Genomic DNA, 24404 nt, shown 5'->3' with positions numbered 1-24404 from the left:
CTGTGTCAAATAAATAAATTAAATAAATAAATAAATAATAAGACACCAAAAGAGTCAAACAAAAAATGACAGACTGGGACACTCCGGGCTGTTTCACCAGGCTGAGCTCTGATTCTCTCCAGAGACAGCGGACTCTCTGGACAGCGAAGACCAGACTGCTAGAGCTAGTGCGGTAAGCGGGGCACAGGTATAGGAGTGGGCCCTGCCCCTGCCGGCCCTCCTTACGTGTCTGCACTGTGATCCTTAAAATGAGCCTGCAGCTCCACAGCCAGCAGTCCAGGGCCATCTTCGTGTGGCCGGAAGGAGTGTCTGACCAGCCCTCTCGCAGCACGGCCCAAACACACCCAACACACAGGAACACGCTCTCGAGCGGGAGAGCAGCTCAACTCTGAAGACCAGCCCTAAGGACACTCTGCCCATCTCATGGCACACGGCAACTGTCTCTGCAAGTAAAAAGGAAATTAAGTCTACTTTTGTCAGCCAGCACTTTAATGACAGGCAGATCCCGAATGGCCACTCTGTGACCATACTGTGTGATTCTCACAAGTGGAAGCTGACCTTAGACCATTCACTGTCCAGGACTCTGAACAAAAGGCTTAGGGGAAAGTGTCACACAGATGATTGTGGCAGTGGGTCTGGTAGCTAATTTGCCTTCATTATCACCAATTTCTACAAGTTCATATATATATACTGTGCAATCAACAAATCTTAAAGAAAAATGTCAGCAGTTTCAAATACAAGGCAGCAGAATATACTTTTTTCCCGTGAGTTATTTAAATTCTCGAGAAATGTATTCAAACAGCTGATGCGCCTCCATCAGGCAAAGGCCTAACTTCTCCGCAGGGAGGAGGGTGACAGCAGGACATATGTTAGATGTGGCTTCTAGGAACACCATCCCCGTCTCGTTGTGCACACGAGTGTGTACAGGCTGAGGAAGCCTCGGGGCCATCACGGGCCCCTGTAGCGCCTCCCATAAGGTGTGGCCAGGCCAGGCCTCCTGGGCAGTCCTAAGGCAGCAGCCCCCTAGCGCCGGGTCGGAGGGCAAGACCCCGCTGCTGGGCACTCCCAGGACAACAGTTCCCTAGAGACGCGCAGAGCAGCATGGTCATGCGCCCCCTCACTGCTCTTCCCAGAACACAACTGCTTTTCATAAGATCCTCTCGAAGGTCACTCTAATTTGCATGGATGGGTTTTCAGAATTTCCTACACTTTCTGCAAATGCACAGCAGGCCTCCTGAACTCATCCTCTGTCTCACCAAAGGGAACCATGACACTGTCGCTGAAGACAACACAGCCTGCCTGTGCAAACACACTGACCCACCACATGCTTAGCCTCCGTTAGGCCGCAGACAGCCTCACTAGCCCAGGTTGGCAGCACTACCAGAGCCCAAGAGTGCTCCTTGGGAACACGGTCTGTTCCCCTCCCCCCAATGAAGCTCTGTCTGGAAGAGCATCTACCAAATGACAACAGTCCCAAACAGCAACCATCATTTTCTAAGCCTCATTATGTGGCAGGCCCGTCCTAAAGCTCAGATCAGACACAGAGTAACCATATTGCCTCAATCAATCTTCCCATCAGCTCTGGGGTGCCCATTTGATTCTCAGCACCCTGAAGTACAGAGGGGACAGGGAACTTCCCACTGTCACACTGCTCCCCTTGTCCACATGCGAACCCAGGCCTCTGCACTCCTGGCACCTCTGGGAGTTTTCTGGTGGTTCACGCTGCAACTGTGGTGGCCCCATAGGCGGGAAGCCCTGTGGGGACATGTGTCTGGGCCGAGTGCACGAAAGCTACTTAGCAGGCCCGAGGAGTGACTTCTGAGCACTTGGAGAGCCTGAGCTGGGGGCCATGCTGGAGCACTCTGGTCTCATTCCCTGGGTCTGTCTGGAGTGCATAAAGGAAAGGGAACGGGGGGTTATGAGGACCTCCAGCACTATGCCCATTTCCCGAATCCTTAAATAGGAAACATCACTGCACTATCATCTGAACGTGCGAGCATGCATCCATCTAACTCTAATCCCAGTGTGGATGCCACGGGACGCCAGCTCCTTTGGAGGGCTGGGGGAAAAGGAGCCATATGAGCCCCGTGACTTTAAGTCAAGCATGGCCCTCTGCTTTTCCTCCTCATCTTGGCCAATAATTTGGTTACAAATGAAGGACCGGTTGTTAAGCTGCGGAAACAGGGAGCGGAAGGACAGATGGAGCAGGGCCGCTCGTGTCAAGGCATCAAGGAGAGAATACCCGGCCAACAGAGTCCTTCCCGGGCCCGGAGCCTGGGGCGGTGGGTGGAAGGCGAAAGCCAGCTGAGCAGGAGCTCCCAGGGAGGAGGACTCGCACTGGCGGCCGCGATGAGGGGCGCCTCCACTTCTATCAGCCTGCACACACCACCCCCCCACCGTGCTGTCCGGGCCAGAACAATCTTAGCGTGACCTAACACCCCTGCGGCAAGGTCGGGGGAAGCTCAAAAACCAAGAACTCAGAGAAGTTTAGGACTCCTAACTAGATGGGGTGGGGATGGGGCTGAGGGTGGACAGGAAGGCAATTAGGAATCCTAGCGCCACCCTGACACTTGGGGGGCCGGTCACTGCGCTGGGTGACATGGCGAGCAGGGGCGTGACCGAAGGCCACTTGGGCTTGTGGGGAGGAGACACTCGCATGACCTTCAAGGGCAGACTCAGTACGTCGTCAGGCAAATGGACATGAAAAGTGAAAAGGAGGTCAAGGCAGAGCTATACTGCTGAGGAACTGCCCACACAAGGGTGACGGCGGCCGACGCTGCGGAGAAAAATCAAGCCACCCCGCGGCACTGCCCGGCATGGGATGAAGAGAAAAATGAGGAAGGAGTCGTATAGGACACACCGTTTGCGGGGGGGGGGGGGGGGGGGCGACGAGACAGGTGCAGAGAGCTGACCAAAAAAAACTCAGGAGTGAAGTTTTGGAAGACAGGAAAAAGGAGTCTGAAGGAGGGAGCAACGAACAGTGTCAGGTAAACTGAAGACAGCCACATCCAGTGGGTTCAGCTCTAGAAACACGGAGGTCAGGGATGTAGGCGGAGCGAGCCCAGCGAAGCTCTCAAGTTCTAGGGCTCAAGGGTCCTCAACTCAAGCCAAACAACTATGACCCAGGCAGACGGCATCTGGAATACACTAGTCCTGAACCGTCTAACCACAGCTGAGGGATTAAATGGGCGCTTGCTTTATGTCAAAGCAGAAAACGACACTGAAGACTGCTGTGCGACTGCTCAAATAAACTTAGCATCTCCTTAAAAACGAAGACTGAACGGGCACATGACCGTGATGCTCTCTGTGGGGGGCTGGTGGCTGCAGAGAGGGCACAGGGAGGCTGCACACGTGGCCAGCCTTAACCTCCCAAGTGGGGAAGTGCTCCCCCCAGCTGCTCAGAGCTAAAGGCAGCGGACGCGGGGAATAGTGGCATCCAGGTACAACTCAGAAGTACCAAAGCTGGTTAAGTTCCAACACCAAATATTTGCATAAAGGCTGGAGATGCTTCAACTCAAAAAAAAAAAAGGAGAAAGGAAAATTCCTTATGCTAAGACGCCTATTGTCCAGCAAAGCCCCTGAAATAGCTAAACTTTTCTGAGCATATTTTACATACATCAGGGCTTTATGACTGATCCCACACTATGTTCAAACACAGTAATCTGATAAATTCAATGTGCTACAGTAGATATTTTAGTTCCAATTCTACCCTTACAGTCTAGATAAATTTGAGGCCAAAATGGTGATATTTTTGCATCATATTACCTATTTTTGTTGAGTAAATATTAATTCTGTTAATAAATACTACTCTCACAAATACTATAAAATTCTGTACTCAAAAGGCCACCTGGAGAGCATAAAGCTCACATATTTAAGGCAAACAGAATTAGATTTTGGTCTATTTAGACGGCAAATGAATCCTCTTGTTTTTACTGCATCAGTTTCTCTCAACAATGTATTCAGAACACAATTCAGTGAAATAATTCTTATTAGAAACTTCAAACACCAACACATTTTGGTATGTTATAAAAATCATGCCCTTGATATTAGAGAAAAAAGGAAAATCTGTTCCAAAAGTATTTAAAAAAAAAAAAAATCTTCCTAATGACCTTCAAGTCTGGGATCTTGCACAAAAATGCAGGAAAAACTAGGCTTCTACAAGCAGTAAATTGGTGTTTTCATGGAAAGTGAACCAGGCCGGAACCAGCCATGGTGAATGAAGCGGGCAGATCTGTGTAGCAAATCTGGGCAGGGCACACTTGAGAGGGCTGCTGGCTTCAGCTTAAATACAGCTGGTTTCTCTACAGTTCAATACAACTTGCCTAGCGCCAAGGGGAGGAAAATAAATAGAATGAAAATACGTAAAGGCAGTACTTTGGTCTCAGTATTAGGCTCATGGCATTATCAGTAAGGCAAGATTCCAGGTATGGCAGACCCTGGCATTTATTCTGACCATTTGCAACTCATCTGAAAGGAGTCACACTTTACAGACTGCCCAGGGACAAATGCAAATGGCACCCAGGGCAGGACTGGTAGGAATGGGGAGGCCGAATGGACGATGAGAGCCGGGCAGCCAGGAGCCTCCCTTCACCATTTCAGTGGGGTGTTCCGTTCTCAGTAACACCATGACGGGATGCTTTCCAATAACATTTTACTACAGTTCATGGAGAAAATGATACTTCTGGGTAAATTTATGAATCTGGGGATTCATGGAGGACTCAGGAAGTAGTCCTGATGAATGTCATGAGTATGTTCTATATCTAAATATCCTTGAAACAGTAGCAAAACAAAAGGTTCTCAAATAGCACCTTCTATTTGTGACTCCAAGTTAAAACTTAAAAAAAGAAATAATGCATTACTGAAAGTGAGCAATGATGAGATAGGAAACTGAACTCTTAAGTTTCCACAGAGGAAGTATATCTAACTACTATGTATTTCAAAAGGCAGGTGAGCCAAATAATCCTAATATCCTGCATATGTAGACCTGAGATTTTACAGGTCACATCAACCCTCCTTCGTAAGATCTGAAATACCAGTCCAGTGTCCTGTAGATACCTGAAACTAAGAAGTCTTAATTGAGCAGAGGTTAAATATCTCTGAAACCACTGGCAACCTCGCTCCTGCCACTTTCATCTGTAAAGCGTGGAAGGTCCCAGGGCTACTCTGATGGTCTTACAGGGAGAGCATTCAGATTCCCCTGCCCCCAGGGGTGGGGGACTGTGTAGTGGTTAAGATGAGCGGCAGACACACGTACCCTCAGAAATCACCTCTCAAACTCAAGAGAGCTCCATCTGGAAATGAGGGAGCTGATGCATTCTCTAGCACTAAAAGCCGCTTGCATCATATGGTGATAATTAGCTACAAAAAATATTTCCACTTTTGAGGTCAGGATGTTCAGCAACAGGCTTTAGTTTCTGTGGCAGAAATTAAATTCAGCATGGAATCAAAATATATCCTGCTCTTTTATTATATGGAATATTGTATAAGAAAACCACACAAAACAATTTAACTTATAAAAGTCTCATGATTGTCTTGAAGGAGAAAGAAAATAGCATTGAGAAGGCCCTTCTGCAAACAATGAGTTCCTACAGTTCATCTTTCAAAATGTGGGCCAAATCACAAATTCCAGTTCACACACACCTCAGGGAGAGCTAAGTTTGGAATGTGGAGAACAAAGAGTTTATTCAGAGATCTCTTAGATATTTTCCTCCTCAAAAATGATGAAAGTAAGAGGAGTCCAGATGGTAAAGTAGCCAGTTTGCGAGGAATCTTTAATTGAGATAAATAGTAGAGTTCTGTAAGTAGATCTCCAGGATTAAGTGAGGACGTTTAGAAAGACAACTAGTTTTTTGTTGTTGTTGTCTATAAATTATTTCTACATGATATCCCAAATATTTCTGAGCTAGTTAAGTGACAATGTTTTATGCAATAGCACATAAAACACATACAGGCACAAAAGTTAGACTAAGATAAGAAACATCACAGTGTGGTTTTTAAAGCCTCCAGCTTTCTGCTCCCAATCTGAACCAACCAATGACTATTTAAGCAAAGCTGGGGCCCATTTTCCTTGGCACCCTGTCTCAGCTGCTCCGTTGAGCTAGACTCACGTTTTGGCTCCCACCTTCTTTCTGCCCCACACAGCTCCTGGAACAGAGACTTCTCCCCAGCTCTGGGGATTCCTGATCCCTCTCCAGGGTGGGGGCCACAAAAACATTGTGAGATGTGATCAAGACAAGCAGAAGTGATGAGGAAAGGACAGTGTATAGAAAGAAGTTGGCTTCTTCTAGCAGGTGACTATCAGCTTACTGAATTCAACTGTCTCCTTCATTAGCATAGGTAATTTACAGTGCTATTACTTAAAATATTTTACAATCTTTACTAAACAAGTGACACAAATACAGACACTCAATCAAAAACCTGCATTCTTTAGCTACCATCATATTAGTTCTCCCCCAAAAGACAAAGGCTGTCAAAGATGAGAATATGGTCAATAGCCCCTCAAAGAGTCAGCCAACTTCTAACCCATGTTGCCACTGAGTGTGCAGTGATGGTTTCTGTTGCTATCGTATGAAAACGAAAGCGCAAAGCACACGTACATTTTTCAGAGCTGAATGCTTTGCTGAAATACATCCTTATGCATCCTTATGGCTTCAGAATGCCACCATGCTTTGAAAGCCACCAGGGCACGCACCTGTTTCTGTTTCAAGTCCTGACTTCGTTCTTTTTTTCCTTCTTCTTTTTAGAGAGGGGGAGGGGAGGCAGAGGGAGAGGGAGAGAGAGAATCTTAAGCAGGCTCCATGCCCAGCAAGAAGCCAACGCAGGGCTCGATCTCACGACCCTGAGATCGTGACCTGAGCTGGAATCAAGACTCGGATGCGTAAATGAGCCACCCAGGCGCCCCACAATTCCTGATTTCTCGTAAAATATGGGAAGGCCTAAAGCTAGTGCTTGTGGGTCTGGGGCTCTTTAAACCTGGGGCGAGGATTCAGAGCGAACCTTTGGAGGCACACTCACCGCCTCTCCAGTGGGCGTCCATCGCTGGAGATGCTTCGAGGGATGTTGGCAGCTCTTTCTGGAGGAGGCATCTTCCCGTCTCCTTTCCCAGCATTCAGCCTCGAGGTCATGGGACTCTGCACCTGGGAGGGGACTTGAGGTGAATGAGGCCCCTTGTTGGCATTCCTCTGCCATTTGTTATTATTTCGGAAGGGAAACTTGAATTCGTACGAAACCCCTTCGTTCATTTTGTATTCCACCACTGGCATGCGGTAGGTTTCAGAGCAACTCCTATGAAGGGCACAGAAAGAAGAAAAATTAATATTGTTTTTTCTGGTGGGTGGAACCACACTGATTCTCATTAACAGTTAATGTGGATCAAACACTTCATCCTTTGTTTTAAACTGTTTTTTAACCATTGGGCCCTCTAATTACTGGCTTTTCAAAAACCAGAACCCCAGGAAGTATTATACTGGTATGTTTTCCCTTGCTCAGTCTCAACAATGGAGTCTGAGACACGGAGTCCTGAAAACACAGTGAGACCCACAGTCATCCTGGTGAGTGGAGGGGGCGGGTAAGAGCAGAGTCAGCACTGAGGCCTGAGGAGGGAAGGCCACCAGGCCGGCAGGGCAAGGGTAGCAGAACCCTAAGACCAGGCCCCAGAGGAAGCAAGCAGTCAGCTTTATGCTCCCCTTCACTGAGCATCATGACTGGGCATCTAAAAAGGTACTGAGTTTGCTGAGGATCTTAACAGTAAAAAAATTAAGGGGGGATAAATTTTGAAATCCAAAATGAGAACCAAATTTAGCTCAGAAGGAGAAAACAAAAAGCCAACTATAGAAATTCTGCAATTATCAAATCACCAGGGAACAAAGCATAATCTGAAATCAGACTCCCCTCACTCCCACCCACCCCGCAAGCTAGAAATCTTCCACAGCAGGACTGGCCCCAGGTGGCAGCCTGAGTGAAACTGATGTCAGGCCCAATTGTCTTTCTGTTGCTTTAGCCCCTTTTTTGGTGGGCCCCTAAACCTTAGGAAATGTGGAAACCACTCTCCATTCCCTTTACCCAAATAACCAAGGAAGGTTCAGTCTATTATTAACTTGACCGATAGACAAATTACTGAGAAAAACCTATGCCCACTAAAGCATTAACTCAAAACTATGCACTTGGATTTTATTACTAAGCAAAAAAAAAAGACTTTCTTGTTTAAAGGAATTTCAAAGACTGAGCAGCAGGTGGGGGGACTGAGAAAGGAAGGGTGAAGAGTGATTACATAACACTTCAGACACAGAGGAAGGAGAGTCCAAACAGTGCTGTCCACTAGAGACATAATGCGAACTAGCAGCCACATGACAGAAGTAAAAGGGAATAGGTGAAATTAACTGTTTATTTAATCTAATCTATCTAAGATGCTGTCATTTGAACACGTAATCAAGAAACCAATATAAAAACAAGGTGATGTACATGCATCTAAATCTGGTGTGTATAGACACGTAACAGCACTGCTCACTTTGGGCTAGCCACGTGACAACGGCCCCTCAGCCACGGGCGACGTGTGGCTCCTGACCGCACAGCATGGGGCCAAAGGCTGGGTCTCGATTTGGGAAACGGGCTTGTGTTGGTGGGAGAGTAAGCACAGTGGAAGGCGTCACCGTCTCAGGAGCTTGCCTACGTGTCTCAGGTCGGTCTCCTGGCCTTTCTAACATGTACGCCACACTGGGCCCTCTCCCGCACCTCCATGAGACAGTCGGGTTTTGAGAAGGGCTGCTTCTGAGGCACGTGCATCTGCTGGGGTCCTTGCCTGCTCAGTCTCAGCCTCAGTTTCCAACAGGCACCTTTTCTTAGAGTTGTCTTACCACTCCTCCTGATTCCCTAAAGCCTAAGTCAACCTTAATCTGACCCTCTGCCCTAAGCTCCGCTGTACCCCTGAGAAGCATTAATGACAGTGGTTTTCCAACTTCTGGGACCATGAACCCAATAAGAAATACAAAACTGTGATGCAGCCCAGCCACACACACACACACACACACACACACACACACACACTTCCATTCTGCTGTTTTCTGTGTTAATCCACTTCATTAAAGAAACACCCTGAATGCAGCTTCTTAGGTGGATTTCATGATCTACTTAGGAGTTACAACCCACAGTTTGCAAAACACTGCTTTATGGCACATCTGACATGACTTTTAGCAGCTAATGACTTCTTATGTAATAAACCTTTTCTCTGATAAGAGGGCGTGTCACCTCAGGCTTTGACATAATTTCTAGCTTTGATTCCGATCATTCTGACAAAAAAGCTGCAATACTTTTTTGGTTCTTAATAGAGGCATTACTGTAGTATGGTTTGAAGTCTTCCATTTCTGACCAAATATGGCATATTATACAGTAACTTGTGTCTATAAATATAATGTAAGAATGTTGCAGCTTGCAAAAGGGGCAATAATAAAAACTTGCAATAATCCATGGGAAAATTTCCGTCCACCTCAAAATCAGGACTAGCTTTCACTTCCCCTTAGCACGGGTCTGTTTTAACTTATAAATCCAATGGGTCATGTCATTTATACAGCATATACATATACATATCTTCTATCTTTCTTTTGGGGGCTAGCAACCAGCCCAGGTACAGAACATTGCGATCGTGTATTTTGGGCACCAACTTTTAAAAAATGTTCCTGTAGGCCATGTCATCCCTTCAGCACACCCCACCCTCTGACGGATTCTCCTGTTGGGTTTTAACTCCCCAGTACTCTACATGCACCTTTATAGGCACAGGGTGCCTCACAGCAGACAGTAATAAATAAATAATGATAACAGAAACAAATATAACGTACTCTGAAACAGACAAGCTGCTTTCATCTCTGGGGCCTTAGCCCCTTTGGGAAATGAAAGATTTGGAATTGGTAATCTCTCTCTTCTAGTGCAAAAACTCTTTGAAATAGTCTTTTAAGCTACGTAACACTTCATACTAAAACCGGTTAAAAGACCCCGGTAGCCCAAGACTTGGTCTTCTCTTCGTCTGTACTTCATTTCCACCACCTCTAACGTGCAGCGAGGAACCTCCTGCACAGTCGATGATAACAGGATGCAGTATGATAAAGCCTAAGCAGGGAGAGAAGACTCATTCGTAGAGAACGAGAAACCACAGATCCGCAATGCTAAACCTCGGCCAACGCGCCGTGTCTCATTGCTGTCCATGACGGGACAGCCCACCCACCAGCTTCCCGTTGCTGACTTATCTCTGAACATGTAGGAATGATACATGGAATCAAGAAGTGGGCTGTACACTCACTGAAGAACAAAGATAAAAGCTGGCTTTTAGGGACACACATGAAAATTCATAGAAGGATTTTTATTCTGTCGTTCAGTTAAATGCGGTGTTGAACAGTAATGAACACCGACAACGGGCCAGGCGCTCATGTGGCGGTGCCACAATGCTCTGCGGTAGGCACTACCATCATCCCCACTTTTTTAAATGAGGAAACGGAGGCCTGGAGAGATTAATCTGCCCGAGACTGCACAGCCAGGATCTGAACTCACAGAATCCGTCTACGTGGAGGTCAGCCTTACTTTAATCTCCAACTAAAGAATACATCTACTCCAAGTCCCCAGACTTCTTCACTTCTAGGGATTACTCATTTCACTCAGCAGTCTATGACAACATGGGAAACTCAACAATCTTTAGAGTGATGGGAGACAGGAATTGCAATTTCAGTACTTCAGGCCCGAGAGACACATGGCAACACACTGAAACCCTGTTGGTTGAAAAGCCACTCCTTCTCGAAACCCTGTTGGTTGAAAAGCCACTCCTTCTCCCTACTCTCTTTCTCAGCCTTTTTCTTCTTTCTTTCTCCTTTAGGTTCTGATGATCCATTGCTCTCTCCTTTTTCAACACTAGGAATACAGATAGAAGAACCATTGTACAGCACACCCAACAGATCATCTCAACACTGGACTTTTGAATCGGCAGTCCGATGTCTGAGGACAGGTAGGGCCCTAATAGGCCATGTGATTTGGGTTTGGAAAAAAATACCTAACCTTGCTGCCCCAAAGCTCTTTGCCTGAAAGATGAGCAATCTGAACCAGATGAACTCTCACAGCCTTCCTGGTTCCAAAACAGTATGCTTTTGCATTTTGAATACTTGTGTTTTAAAATGAAAACAAAACTCTGTGATCTGTTCTACTTAAAAAGTAATTTGGTCCTTTTATGTAACTTGTTTGTTTTTAGCTCTTCCTCTGAATGGTCCTTGATTGCTTTCTTCAGAAGCTGTAGGCTAGTGGCCCTCCACAGAAGAAAGGTCCACCACTCCTGCACAACACCATTCAGAACATCATGATTTAATGTGGGTGAAATTGCTAGCGGGGTGTTTTTCATCTTGCCAAGAGAACGGCTGCTGAGGATTCAGAGGTCGCAGGCACCAACAGATAAGTGCGGGTCACAGGTTCCAGCACTCCGGAGTCAGGCCGGGGCGGGGGTGAAGGGCCCCTCCTGACGTTGGACATCTCACACTCCCTGGGAAACTTCCTGGTGGAGGCTGTGGGGAAGCACCAAACCGCTCTGGCAGGAAGGCCTAGCTAGTCCTGCTTGCCCCCTGGGCAGCGACAGAACCTCTCCAAGCCTCCTCCTCCTCATTGTGTTAATGGAAATGTAAGCCTTTTTTTTTTTTTTAATGCCCAATACACAGCAGGGGCTCAGGAATTTTACTTCCCCTGTCCTTTCTTCTCTTAAAAACAACTTTAGTGTGAAAGCAATTCATAGAGGATCTGCTTATGTCCTAAAAACAGGGAAAAGAGCCCTATTTCACTTTTATGATTGAAGCCCCATGTTGCTGTTAAACTGTTCATTAAAACAAAAAACCTGCCTTTTCAAAACTAAGGCCTCTCCCACGTGAACACACATGGGCGTTTGTATTTACATCTGGTCAGCACGCCGGGCACCTGTGACCCCTCAGGACCCTGGCCCCCAGAGAAGCAGGTAGCTGAGGGGCCCTGGGACAGGGGGCCTGGAGGAGGCCCGTTCCCTCGCTGCAGGAATAGCTGACAGAGAAGAGAGTGACTAGTCAAAGAACAGAGTAATCAGCTGCTAGGAAAACAGCAGTGGGAGTGTGAAGTGTGGAGGAGAGAAAAATGACAGAAGAGCATTATCTTATTTTGTTGAAAATTACAGCAAGGTGTTTATGCTTCCACTGTTCCTTTGAGGTTGTTTCTAAAGGAGGGAAGGGGAAAGCAGGGTTTCCAGTCCCCCAAAGGCAACCATGGCACCATTTCACACCTGCCCAGAAGGTGTGACTGGAGCTTTTCGGATGGAAACTGTCCTGTGAAAGACACAGAGTGTGCGTCCCAGGCGCAGGGCACCCATCCTTCATCCCAGCCTCCCACTCCGTGCCCTAATGGGGGCAGGTTCCTAACACCTTTCTGTCTGTCCACTGGCTGGGAGAGCGGCAAAGAGGGTCTCGGCAGCAGTGATGGAGGATGAAGACAAACCCGGCTTGTTCATTCGGGGGTGTGCGGGAGGCAGCCTGTCCTGGCTCGCAAGAGCAGACCGTGAGCATCTATCCCACCTCTGAGCTCAGCGCTGTCACGCTGGGAGCTTGAAATCGACCACAGAAGCAATATCGACACCATGGGCAGCAGCAAGGTTCTGTTCTTCAATAGAAAGCCAACGTACCGTACCCGCAGATCCCTGCTTCTGCTGGTATGTGTTAAAAAAAAAAAAAAAAAAAAAAAGGACTTGTGCCCCAAGCCTACGAAGTAGTAGTTAAGAGCTTGGATTCTGAAGTGAGATCTAAATTTGCCAGATGAGCTTGGAAAGTTACTAACCTGAGTTTTGGTTTCCTTTAAATAAGAATAATATTAATACTGTTACCTCATAAGGTTGTTATAAGGATTAAAAGCACTAATCCATGTGAAAGTGTTTTTTCTAACCTGGCAAATTAAATCCTCAGCAGATGTTAGTTGTTTTTACCAGCACACCACAGAAGACATATCTGGTTTAGTATATTGCTGTAGATAAACCACCTCCTACCACAGACCTGTCCATCCAGAGTCAGGCCTTCTGACCCATCTTCCCAGTAACAACCATGCACAATTCAGCGTCAGCAATGTCGCCCATCCGCTCATCCCGTATTCACACTCACGTGTACCTCGTCCTCCCTCCCCATACCAACTGGGGAGCCTAGAAGCCAGGGGAAGGGTCTCTGGGCAGACAAGATGGCACCACACCAACTACAGACTCATTCTCAGACCATTTGTCCTTAGACCAGCGTCTTTGATTCTGTACTGTGTGTAATTAAGGTTGGCAGGTTACAAAGCTTGGTTGTCTTCTCCAGTTCTTCTTCTCCAGTTTATAGCTGCCTAGTTAGAAACAATCAAGCAGACAATGTGAAGGAGAGACCAAGGGACAGCTGACAGAAGGACCAGAGGAGGAGCACAGAGCATCTGGGGAGTGTTGTAAGGACATAACCACCTCTCTGATCTGCCTCCAGAGTCATTCCTGAAACCCAGTTCAGCAAAATGTTTCACGTTAACGATGATGTGCTTGAGGAAACCAGAAAACATCTGGTTAACTAAGGCAGGGTAGTGTGTAAGGCAATTTCAGAATATACCCCCACCCCCCCAAAATAGCTGAAATAATAAAAAGTTCTGGGTACATATTTCGGTTTCCGAAAAATCCAGTCATCCAAAAGGGAGCATTTCGTGAAGCTATTCGACAGAGGGAGTTCACCATATTTTGACATAGGCAACTAGTCTCTGGGCCATCTAGGCAGTAAACAGTGTTCGGAAACACTACCTTGAGTGCAACATTTGGTCTGAAGAACTGAAGTACCTGTAGATTGTCATTGCTGCTTACTTTTTAAAGAACACACGTAAACCCATTATAATGGTTTACACATTCTACCATCCACTGTTCATGAATCTGCGAGAGTTCAGGTGCAGGACAGGTCATGTTTTTTGGGGAAAAAAACAGGTTAAGGATGTTTTGGCTTCAGAAGGCCTAACAATTAACTGCCAAAGCTTAAGAGAAACTTAGACAATAACGGGCTGAAAGCGAATTAACAGATTTAAAGAAACTAGTAAAAATAGCATGGACATGCCCAAAGGAGAAAAGAAACAGTTGATTAAATTTGTTCCATCAAGAAACCTCCCCAGAGACCAAGAAGTTAAGTTTTCAAGCATGCGCTGGCTTGGCAGGAGCTAGGAGGGACAGGGAGCTTCCAGGCCTCCGTCTGCGAAAAGGCTGGGGGCCCAACCGCCAAAGCAGCATGAGCAGGAGCCGCTCATCTGAAGCCAATTCCCGACACACAGAGATGCACTGGAGAGAACGCTTGCTAAGTCACGTCCAGGGCTCCAGAATGAGAGCGCCGGGGTCAAAACGGCACTCTGAATTTTGGACAGGACGATGAGTAACAGTGTCATGAAGCCTAAGAGCCTGTGTTGCTGAGTGTCTTCTAATATTAAGCACTCCATGTTTCTTAGCTACCGGCGCAAGATATTTAAAATGGCTATTACCAGACTTCTCTATCTGTACTGGCAAGTTTATAAATCCACAGATGTAAATCTGGGAAGGGTCCAAGTCAGTCACTCTTTCCAGCTGCTCTTGCCACAGACCGCAAGGGATCGACGTCCCGAGTCAGACTTTCCATGGATGGAAGGAGCTTTGAACACAGCGCCCTGCTGCCCTGCCCAGCAGGAGATGTTCTACACGGCGCACGGACCCGGCCTCGGATTGCCAGGGTCCCGGCTGCCAGCTTGGACCTACCTCCGTGGGGTGCAGTCATCGTGCGGGGGGATGATGACGACCTTCACTGTGACGGATGTTCTCAGGAGATCGATCATCTGCTCATGGCTCAGGGTGGCCACCGCCACCTTGCAGATCTCCACCAGCCGACTGCCCTGCCTCAGCCCTGCCTGCCAGGCATAGCCGTAGGGCTCCACATCTGCCACGATGCCCTCGTAGTTAACGTGGAAGCCGAGCTGTCCCAGCCCGTTCCTTCGCAGGGTCATCTCCACCGATTCACAACCTTTTGACACAAACTGGACAAGGAAACAAAAGGCATCATGGTTTAACGCCACAGGGTGTCAAGTGGTGGACAGGGAGCTGGAAAAACACCACGAGCAAGGTTATTGCCAAATACCCTGCTGCCCCTGAGGACCGTCTGGTTACTCCCCCCACCACTAACCTCCATTCATTAGGCCAAAAAGAACATACTTGTTGTGTCCAAAGGACTCAATGGCTTCACTGAGCTTACAAGGAAACCTCTAACAGAGACCTACAGGGAGCGGGCAGCCAACAGAGACCGTATTCTGCTACTCGCTTCGCCCTTCAAAAATTCAAGGCAGAGGATGCTCAATCGAACAATTCTTCTCAACAACTAAAGCAGACTGGCTGGGCCACCTCATCAGCCATCAAGGCAGTGGGATCAGGTCACATGCAAATGGTTTCCAGCACAAACGCACTGCAAATGCGAAAGGATGGAAAACGAGTGTGACATAAACTCTGGGTCACTTCATATCATCAATGGAGTTTTCAGAGAAGCTGATAAGATAGCACCGACTTCAGTAACTTGCTTCTAGTCTGTACTGAAAACTTCAGGAAGGGGAAATGGAATGTGGATAAGTGGAAAGAAAATACTCACCTGCAACCTTTTGACAATCTCTTTGATGTCCTCATTATTAATTAAACTCTCCACTGAAACACATTCTCCTCGCTCGTAGAAGATTTTGAGGCTGGTGTCAGTTGAGGTCCACCCTATCACATCTCTGCAGGAGCAGTTGAAAACCACACTCTTGGTTTCCTGCTCGATGAGAACGATGAACTCGTTGGAAACCCCTAACAGGCAGTCGATTTCCATGGCCTTGTGGTAGTCTTTGGCCCGGACGGCCCACACAATGGCCCCCATGCTACTGAGCTCAGCTCCTGGATATGGCTTAGACTTCTCCTTCTTCTTGGAGGCCAGAGAGATGAATGGGAACTTGCCAGATGGGTCAATAGGGGTGTTGGTGACATTCTTTTCTGCCAGATCTTTCAGGTATTCCTGGCGGGTCCGAGTTGCCATGGCCCGAAACTTTTCTGATTTATGAGCAGCATTTTCTGCGTTAATCACTTTGGCCAAAAGGAAGTCCCTGAACACATTTGACTTAGGGAAAGTGACCCCTTTGGGGATGGGAGGTCCAAAGGAAGGCACGTCTCTGGACCTGGTGACGGCCACACTAAGAGATAAAGCAAAGGTGAAAGAGAGGAGCGTCAGGACTTCTCAGTGTCACAGCACGGGAATAAAATACACGTTCTCAAAGAAAAAGACATCCCTCAGGAGGAAGAGAACTATTGATGTCCCACAAGAAATAATAGAAATGTCTATTTATAGAACAAAAATTTTTTCTAGTCCAAAAAACCCCAAAAAACTTAAAGTAAAAACTTTCCTTACATTAATGGATAGTAAACCAAATCATAACTCTGTGGGGAAAAAAAAAGTGTACTGTAATATTCTATCTTTAAATACCTTCTGAATATTTCCAAGCAGGGGTTACTATAATCAGCATAACCTTTTAGAACAAGCACAGATTTTGTAAGAACACAAATGTGGTCTCCATTTTAGGTATGATGCATAGGCTTATAATGAAAGGCAGACAGCTTATAATGAAAATATCCAAAGATGCATGACATAAAAGCTATGGATTAAATTTTTTTTAAAAAATTAAATATTATTTGTTGGCCTATGCAACCAGACCAAAAAGCGTAATTTTAAAATGAAAACTGAAATTGCAGTATTAAAATAATTATGATTTTTACAGTAATAGCAACAGTGCTTTAAAATCCTATTTTTAAACTGAGCTCTTCTTTGGTCCACATTCACTACATTTGGTATTTGATTCTGACAACTTATTTGTGAGGAAATATTTTCCTCTTCCTATTCCTCCAAGCAAGATTGATTTGAGAAAGCCTGCCCCAGTCACTTTTTCTGAATATTGTTAAAACTGGGACCATCACAAGCATCTGTAATAACCTGTTATTTTTAATCTCAAAAAGGAAAAAAAAAATCAAGTTCTTCCTAAAACAGTAACAACAAAAGTTAAATGGAAACAGAAAGGTTGTGTGTTTTCCATCTTGTCCTAAGACCTCATTCTAGGACCTTAGTGAAGTTTGAGAGGGCTGGAAATAATGATTCCAAGAGATAGGATGTCCGTCTTTTCAAATTATCTAATTATTTAAAAGTGAGTCCATTATGCAATTGTACTAAGTATTAGGGAAGCAATACAAAATATTTTTCTGAATTTCCAGAATGGAAAAGTCAATCAGAGAGTATATATCTTTCAAAATAAATTGAAGAGCTCTATTTCATTACTGTTTTTTGTTCTGTTTTGTTTTAAGAAGGGTTTAAGATATTTAGCTTTGCTTTTCAAAAAAGGATTCTCATGAAAATAGGATAAATAAATAAAAATCAGGAAACCCAGGACAGAAGTTAAAGTTACCTATTTTGTCTGAAGATGCCATGGAATGGCCTATTTGTTGGTTTTCACAAATTTAGTTTAAAAAAAAAAAAAAGACTAGTTGGCTTCATGATGAAGAAAGGTGGCAAGCAATGCTCCATTTTCTAACTGGAGATGAAAATTCACAGAAACCTCCATATGCATTATAGCCTAATTATACCAGTATTAGAAAGGCAATTTTTCTTGTCTATTGTGAGCTGTCTGGCTTGAATGCTGACAGCTGTATAATTTTAATTTGATCATTTTTTTTTTTAAAAGTCAAGCAAAAGATGCTAACATCCAGATAAGCTAGCTTTTCTAAAGAGGAATCCCGTGAGGATCCAGAAACACTCATTTTTAAATTGGCAATTCCTTCTCTTGCTAATTTCACTTCAAATTGTTATTCTTTCTCAAAAAGCAGCTGTGGTTTTCTTTTAAATAAGGAGAGGAAAGTGCTTACCAGAGGGTGCCAATATGAGCACCATCTATCCACTTGCCCCTTAAACTCACTGGCTTTCTACAGACCTATTTATTAACTGTTAGAACTTTAGACAAACATGTATTGAAAACCCAACCGTAATTAGAAGCCTCTAGAATGAACTATGAGGGAAGAACTGAATCCTTAACATATAATTATCAATGATTCATCATGGTAGGGAGGTAAATGATACAGAGGCTAAAATCAGTTTTGCATCATTAGAAATAGAACCCTTGCAGAAGATGAGGAGGATGATGCCCTGGGATGCTTTTTTCAAACAAAAGGTCTTGTTTTGGGTTAATCTAACGTCAAGGTTTTCTACAAGGTTAAAAACTCATTAATTTAGATGCCACAGATTCTGAACTCCTGATAAAAATGCCTGCTTTAAGCTCAGAAGAAAGAATATTTTTGCCTTATAAGAAGCCTTTCTAGAACTTCAGTTTACTATATATATATAGATCTTTAAGACGTATTAATTATAAATGGTTCTTGCTATTTTTAAAAGCAGATTCCAAAGGGCTTCTGCTTGGACACACTTAGGTTAGCCTTCTATGCAATACTGTATCTCCTTAGAAATGATACATTCTTTACAGTCCTAGCCATGCCTTATGTACTCGGCAGTGCTGAGGATTGGATGTTCTACTCAGGAGAGTTATCCAGCAGACAGAAGCTCAGGGGCTGAAGCAATTATGGAAAGTTAGCACCATAAGAGAACATGGAGAATAATTCAGTGTTCCTCAAACTCTGCCAATAAAATCTTAGAGTTTCATTTTAAAAGTCATCTTGATTTTGCATTCTACAGAGGCATATCTGTTTTCATTTTAACACAAAAACATGTTCTGTCCCCCGAATCTTGGGAGTACGATTTACAGACTAGGAAAGTGTTCTGTTTTACTGACGTTAGGCATAGCCCTGAACCTCCATTTGAACGGCTGGTACGAATTCTTCACTTCTCCAGGAAACAGAATCTGAGAAGTAAAATGATCTGCCCAAAGCCTGTTACAGAGAGCCAGGACTGGAACTTGAGCTTCTAGATAGCCAGCAGCATGCTCTATGAGGACCACACTATTCCTCCTGAAGGAACATTTTTGAACCTCCCACTCTTGAGATGCTTGCACAAGGCACCATGCACAAGTGTCACACAGCTGAAGAGACCACCATTTGGCTGGGCTTTGTAGCATTTGCTGGCATCAGTGACCTTGGATAAAGTAGCAGATCTTGACACCCAAAGCCAGTTTCAAGTTGGTACATGGTAACGTTCCAGAGACATCCGAACAGGAAGTCTCAACGGAAAAAAGTGAGAAGACAGCGATGCTTGAATTTCTGAAGTACCATGGAAATGGCAATAAACAATTCCAACCCCAAATTTAGAAGGAAGGGGACTCAGCACCAGAACGGTAGAGGGAGGCTTCCCCTTCTTGGGGGCTGGATCAGACTGCCAGCTTGGGGAGCTTTCTGAGAAAACAGACCTGGGCAAAGGACAGGAAAGATCAGCAACAGAACAAATGAATGCCCATCACTCTCTCCCTGGGGGGCTCTTGGCTCCTACTAGTACGCATTCACTGACGCTCACTGAGCACCTACTATATGCCTCATGCTGAGGATCAAGGATGAGCTGTCACAGGCTCAGCCCTCCAGAAGCTCCAAGTCTCTCGGGGCTACATCCAGAGGTTTGAGTGCTCTTGTGGGAGGTGAGGGGTACTACTGGAAACACTTAGGAAACGCAATTTACCTAGTCCTGGGAGGTCGGGGAGCCCTCCCAGAGAGAAGAAAAGCAGGAATTCATCAGCTGAAGGAGGGGTGTGTAAGAAGAGGCCTTCCTGCCTGGAGAACAGCATGTGCAGAGAAGAGGGGCAGAACACAGTATGTTCTGGGAGCTGTTAAGTAGCTCCACATGGCTCCAGAGGTAGGGGTGTGGAGGAGAATCGGCAGAGGCCCCAGTGGAGGCTGAGAGTGGAAAGGCCAGGCCTGAAGGACCTCATGCAGGAGGCTGTACATTAGGGAGTCTGAACTTCTCCCAAAAGGTATGAAGCACCAAGAGTGACATATTCAGATTTTTGTCTTAAAAAGGTCAGCTACACTGGACAATAGGTATGCTGATTAGGCTTGGAATAGACTTTCTGAAAGATATGTCTACCACTTGACCCACTTTGATTCTTTCTTCCAAGCTGAAGCTTGCATATTTATTTATTTTTATTCTAGAAAAGAAGGGCGTGCACATTTAATATGCATACACCACACTCCCTGCCTACACTAGATACTTTACTTATGGGATTTTACGTAGATGTCAAGCAACCTTCCACTGCATAGAAAGGGAAATTTAAGATCTGAGAGGTTTAACAATCTGGTCGGTCTGATTCCAAGTGCTTTTTGCACTATATCATACTACCTCCTTTCAACATATTTTAACCTCTGAATATGGAAATCTTTCTCAGAGAAGAAACATACATTTCTACCTTTCTAAACGTAATTACTGACCACAATTTAACACTTGTTTTGAAGACTCAGGTCATTATTATAACCACTTATTACTATACTAGTTTTAAAATTAATAATTCTTTAATTTCATCAAATAGTGAGTCAATGTTCCAATTTTCAGTTGTTGAAGATGTCCTAAAATTTTAAAAATCTTATCTAAAATGGATCCAAATAAGATCCACACATTTTAATTAATCTTATCTTAAATTTTTTTTGTTCTGTTCATTCCTCTCCACTTCTCTCACTTTCTCTTTTATTTCTTACATTTATGTGTTGAGGAAATTGGGCTGCTTGTCACATAGAGTTGCACAGTGTCTGAATTTTGCCGAATACGGGCATGTTCTTCTGTCTTTTCTATTCCCTGTACATTGGCTTCTCCAGAAGTTTGATCAGATTCAGGTTCAATGTGGGGGAGGGGGGTAGGGAACAAGACTAATTCATAAGTGGGGTTGTGTCCTTCCATTATGAGACACATGTTTGTCTCTTTTTGTGATATCTGCAACCTCTGAAGATCAATGCCTAGATCTCCTAATTCACTGGTTGCTAAAAAAAATGTTGAAAAACTTTTACACTGAGTTTTTACAAAGGGAGGCCCCAAGGGGTGAGTGAAGTATACTTGGTCCTTTGCTCCCAAACCAAATGACCCCAGACTGTTATGCTTATTGGCTTTGTATCACTTATGTGAATAGTTTTTCTGCATCTCTCTTATTAATAATCACTTACTGATGTTTTCAGCACATCCCTGCCACTGAACAGTTCCTCATCTTTCTGATTTATTGCTTCTAATCTGCTCTATCAACCAGGACCAGACAATTAAGCTCAGTGTAATAATACCAAACAAAATAAAGAGACCAGAGGGCTCTCTTAACAGGTGTGGGCATAGTACAGACTTAGTGATTCATTTCTGAGTTCCTGGCTATGTCTACTGTTCAAAGTTAATTGGCCTCTGGAATTAGTTTGAAATAGTTTTTCCTATTATAAACTTTTCAGTCCCCAAGGAGATAACACCCATTGTTTCAGGACCTCTTCTCCATATCCACCATAGGGATTTTTCTCTCTTTGTTTACCTGTTGCATCCCAGGGCCTAGAATAGTGCCTAGCACATATATGATAAGGGGTGTAAAGAACTGGCAAAAAAAAAAAAAAAAAAAAATCAATGAACAGCAGCAATAAGATCCAGATTTGCCTTTTTTTGTATATAAATTATCTTGCCTGGTGACACTGGGTGAATTTCTCTAGAACTCTATTTATACTGTGCTACTAGACAGCCTGGCATTCCAAGGGCCTCCACTGCCCAGTAGCCCCAAATACAATAGCAGCCTTCTTCCTGTACCTTCCTTCCTGTGTCTATGCTTCTGTATATAATGCTGGCCACTCTTAGAATTCTTTTCCCCCTACTGAATTTCATCCATCTGTGCTTTAAAACACATGCCAAACCCCATTTTCTCAGTTCAATGTTCCTTATAACTTCAGTCTCTACTGACCTCACACTTTCCTACCCGATTACAACAAAAAGCTCCTTTAAGAAAACAACTTCTGCACTTTCCTCATTACAGGCACCAAGTAGATGTCAATAAATAAATGTGAATGTTCATAGGGCAGAAAGTTCGGGAACAAGAGATTTTCAATGATAAAAAGCATCTGAATCACTCTATCACTCAGGGATAGAATTAAATTAGATTTAAATCTAATTTAGTATAAATCAATGCAGCTCTAAACTTTCCTACCAAAGTACCTCTAATAAAAGAGGCCCATAAATTCATATACCTAGTAGGTTGGGGAGTGGCTGGGGTATGAGAAAAACTCACATGTACAGAAATTCTTTGGAAGACCCACGTTTTATCTTAAAATTGATACATATTTTCTATTCAGCTTCATAATATGTTTCTTTTCTTTTTTTTCCCCTAAAGATTATTTATTTTAGAGAGAGAGAGCGTGCATGCACTTGCATCAGGGGAGGGGCAGAGGGAGAGGGAGAGAGAGAATCCTCAAGCAGGCTCCCCATTGAGGACGGAGCCCAACATGGGGCTCAATCCCAGGACCCTGAGATCATGACCCGAGCTGAAATCAAGAGTCAGCCGCTTAATCGACTGAGTCACCCAGGCGCCCCATAATACATTTATTTTCATGAGAACATGAACACCTTCACACATTTTCTCCCAAGCATAAACTACAAGAAAGTTGCCCTGTCTGTTCTGGGACTTTAAACATCTCCTGATGTCACCACACACCCCAGAAAACATGCTTACCTCGGTCTGTCAGGGACTGAGAACAATTAATACACGTAAGGTTTACAATAGGAAAAGATCACTACTTTAGTTTCTTGTAATTTCTTTTAGTGATGTTCCAATTTGGTATGTTCTCTTGGATTTACAAAAGGCCCACATTCACAGTTTATAAAGCAGTGTGCTGGGTCTTCAAACAAGCATGGCAACTAGGAAATCCCAGGTTTGCTCATGTGGCATGAGCTGGGGTGGTCAGTGTCCTCCCACAAACCAGCACATCACATGGTGGGGTTAAGAAGATGGGCTCTCCAGGCAACAGATTAAAAATAAGAGACAGCAAAAAAGCATGATTTTCAAGGCTAGGGTGGGGGTGGGGTTTAAAAGAATAAGACAAATATCACTTCCTCATCTAGCGAACTGTTGAAGGCTAGGAGACACTTCCTCCTGATCAGTCTATTTAGACTTGCACTGGCCACATGTAGGCTACTGAGCACTCGAAATGTGGCTACTGTGACCAAGGGTATTAAATTACATTGTATTTTTTTAAATTAATTTTATTATGTTAGTCATCATACATTACATCATTAGTTTTTGATGTAGTGTTCCATGATTCACTATTTGCTTATAACACCCAGTGCTCCATGCAATACGTGCCCTCCTTAATACCCACCACCGGGCTAACCCATCCCCCCATCCCTACATCCTATTTTTAAAAGTCAACTGTTACTCGAAAGCTCTGAAAAAGCAGGTTTGGAAAATCTGAGTATATGAATCTACTTTTCCAGTTACAAATTTTATGAAATCTAAACACAGATTACTTCCAGTGGAAATCAAGCATCCTTATTGACATGAGCTGTAAGTCTAAAACAGACTCCAGATTTCAGAGTCTTAGTCCAAAAATAAGTAAAATAGGCCAATAACTTTTGAAACTTAAAAATCACCTGTTGAAATAATAATATTTGGATATAGCAGGTAAATAAAATATATTCTTGGGTCAAAAACATATTGCTAAAATTAATTTTACCCATTTCTTGTTACTTTAAAAAGTATAAAATTAACATATGGCTTGCATTACATTTCTGTCGAACAGCACTTTATTTAGGCAATGGCTTTTAAAGAAGAATCTCTCCCTAAAACAAACTGCATAGCTTTCCACTCCCAAACTTCGTAGTGACCAATCAAAAAGGGATTAGCTTTCTATCAAAGTTGTATGAAATCCCTTGCATGAATCCAGTACAGAGCATGTTTCAATTGCTTGGGAGTATTTTCTAAATGCTAAGAGCTATCCCTCCCAGTTACAGTCAAATGTTCTCACTCAGTCTGTCATCCCACACCTAAATCGAGCAGCTTTCAGAGACCATATTCCTGGTAAGAGGCTGCAGATCTAGGTCTCTCTTGTTGGAGTTTCCACCCGTTAGCCTGGAGTTCTGGAAGAGCTTGTGTGTTGGCAGCAAGGGCAGCAAAGACCCCTGCTTCACAGGGCATGGGAGTGAGGCAGCGCAGCAGGGCAGTGAAGGGCCCGGCTCTAGAATCAGACCGAGTGCATTACAATCACTTACCGCAGGCAAGTCACCTGTTCGCATTGCTTAAACTTCCTCATCTGAAAATGGGGATTTTTAAAAATAGTACCTAATGCATGGGTTTTCAAAATTAAATGAGGTAACCCACGTAAAGCGCCTAGAATAGTGCTTGGCTTATCACTAGAGGCCAACATACACCGTTATTGTGGGATGTGTGCAGGGATGGTGGCGGCTTGCAGG

General features: G+C 44.4%; 1 protein-coding gene across 2 annotated transcripts in view; it reads right to left on the bottom strand.

Moving 5' to 3' along the window:
- SIPA1L1 (signal induced proliferation associated 1 like 1) overlaps positions 1–24404 on the bottom strand; it is a 135905-nt gene that overhangs the window by 56147 nt on the left and 55354 nt on the right. For both annotated transcript variants that reach the window (XM_064571275.1, XM_064571277.1), the window contains exons 7-9: positions 15633–16206; positions 14756–15030; positions 7015–7284 (exon numbers count right to left, since the gene is read on the bottom strand). In XM_064571275.1, the coding sequence (XP_064427345.1) occupies positions 7015–7284; positions 14756–15030; positions 15633–16206 (1119 nt within the window). The remainder of the gene's footprint in view (positions 1–7014; positions 7285–14755; positions 15031–15632; positions 16207–24404) is intronic.

Source organism: Mirounga angustirostris, unplaced genomic scaffold, assembly GCF_029215605.1.
Source record: "Mirounga angustirostris isolate CCGP_5_RB_7025 unplaced genomic scaffold, mMirAng1.0.hap1 SCAF_9, whole genome shotgun sequence".
Taxonomy (NCBI): domain Eukaryota; kingdom Metazoa; phylum Chordata; class Mammalia; order Carnivora; family Phocidae; genus Mirounga; species Mirounga angustirostris.
This window is presented reverse-complemented; position numbering and strand designations above follow the sequence as displayed.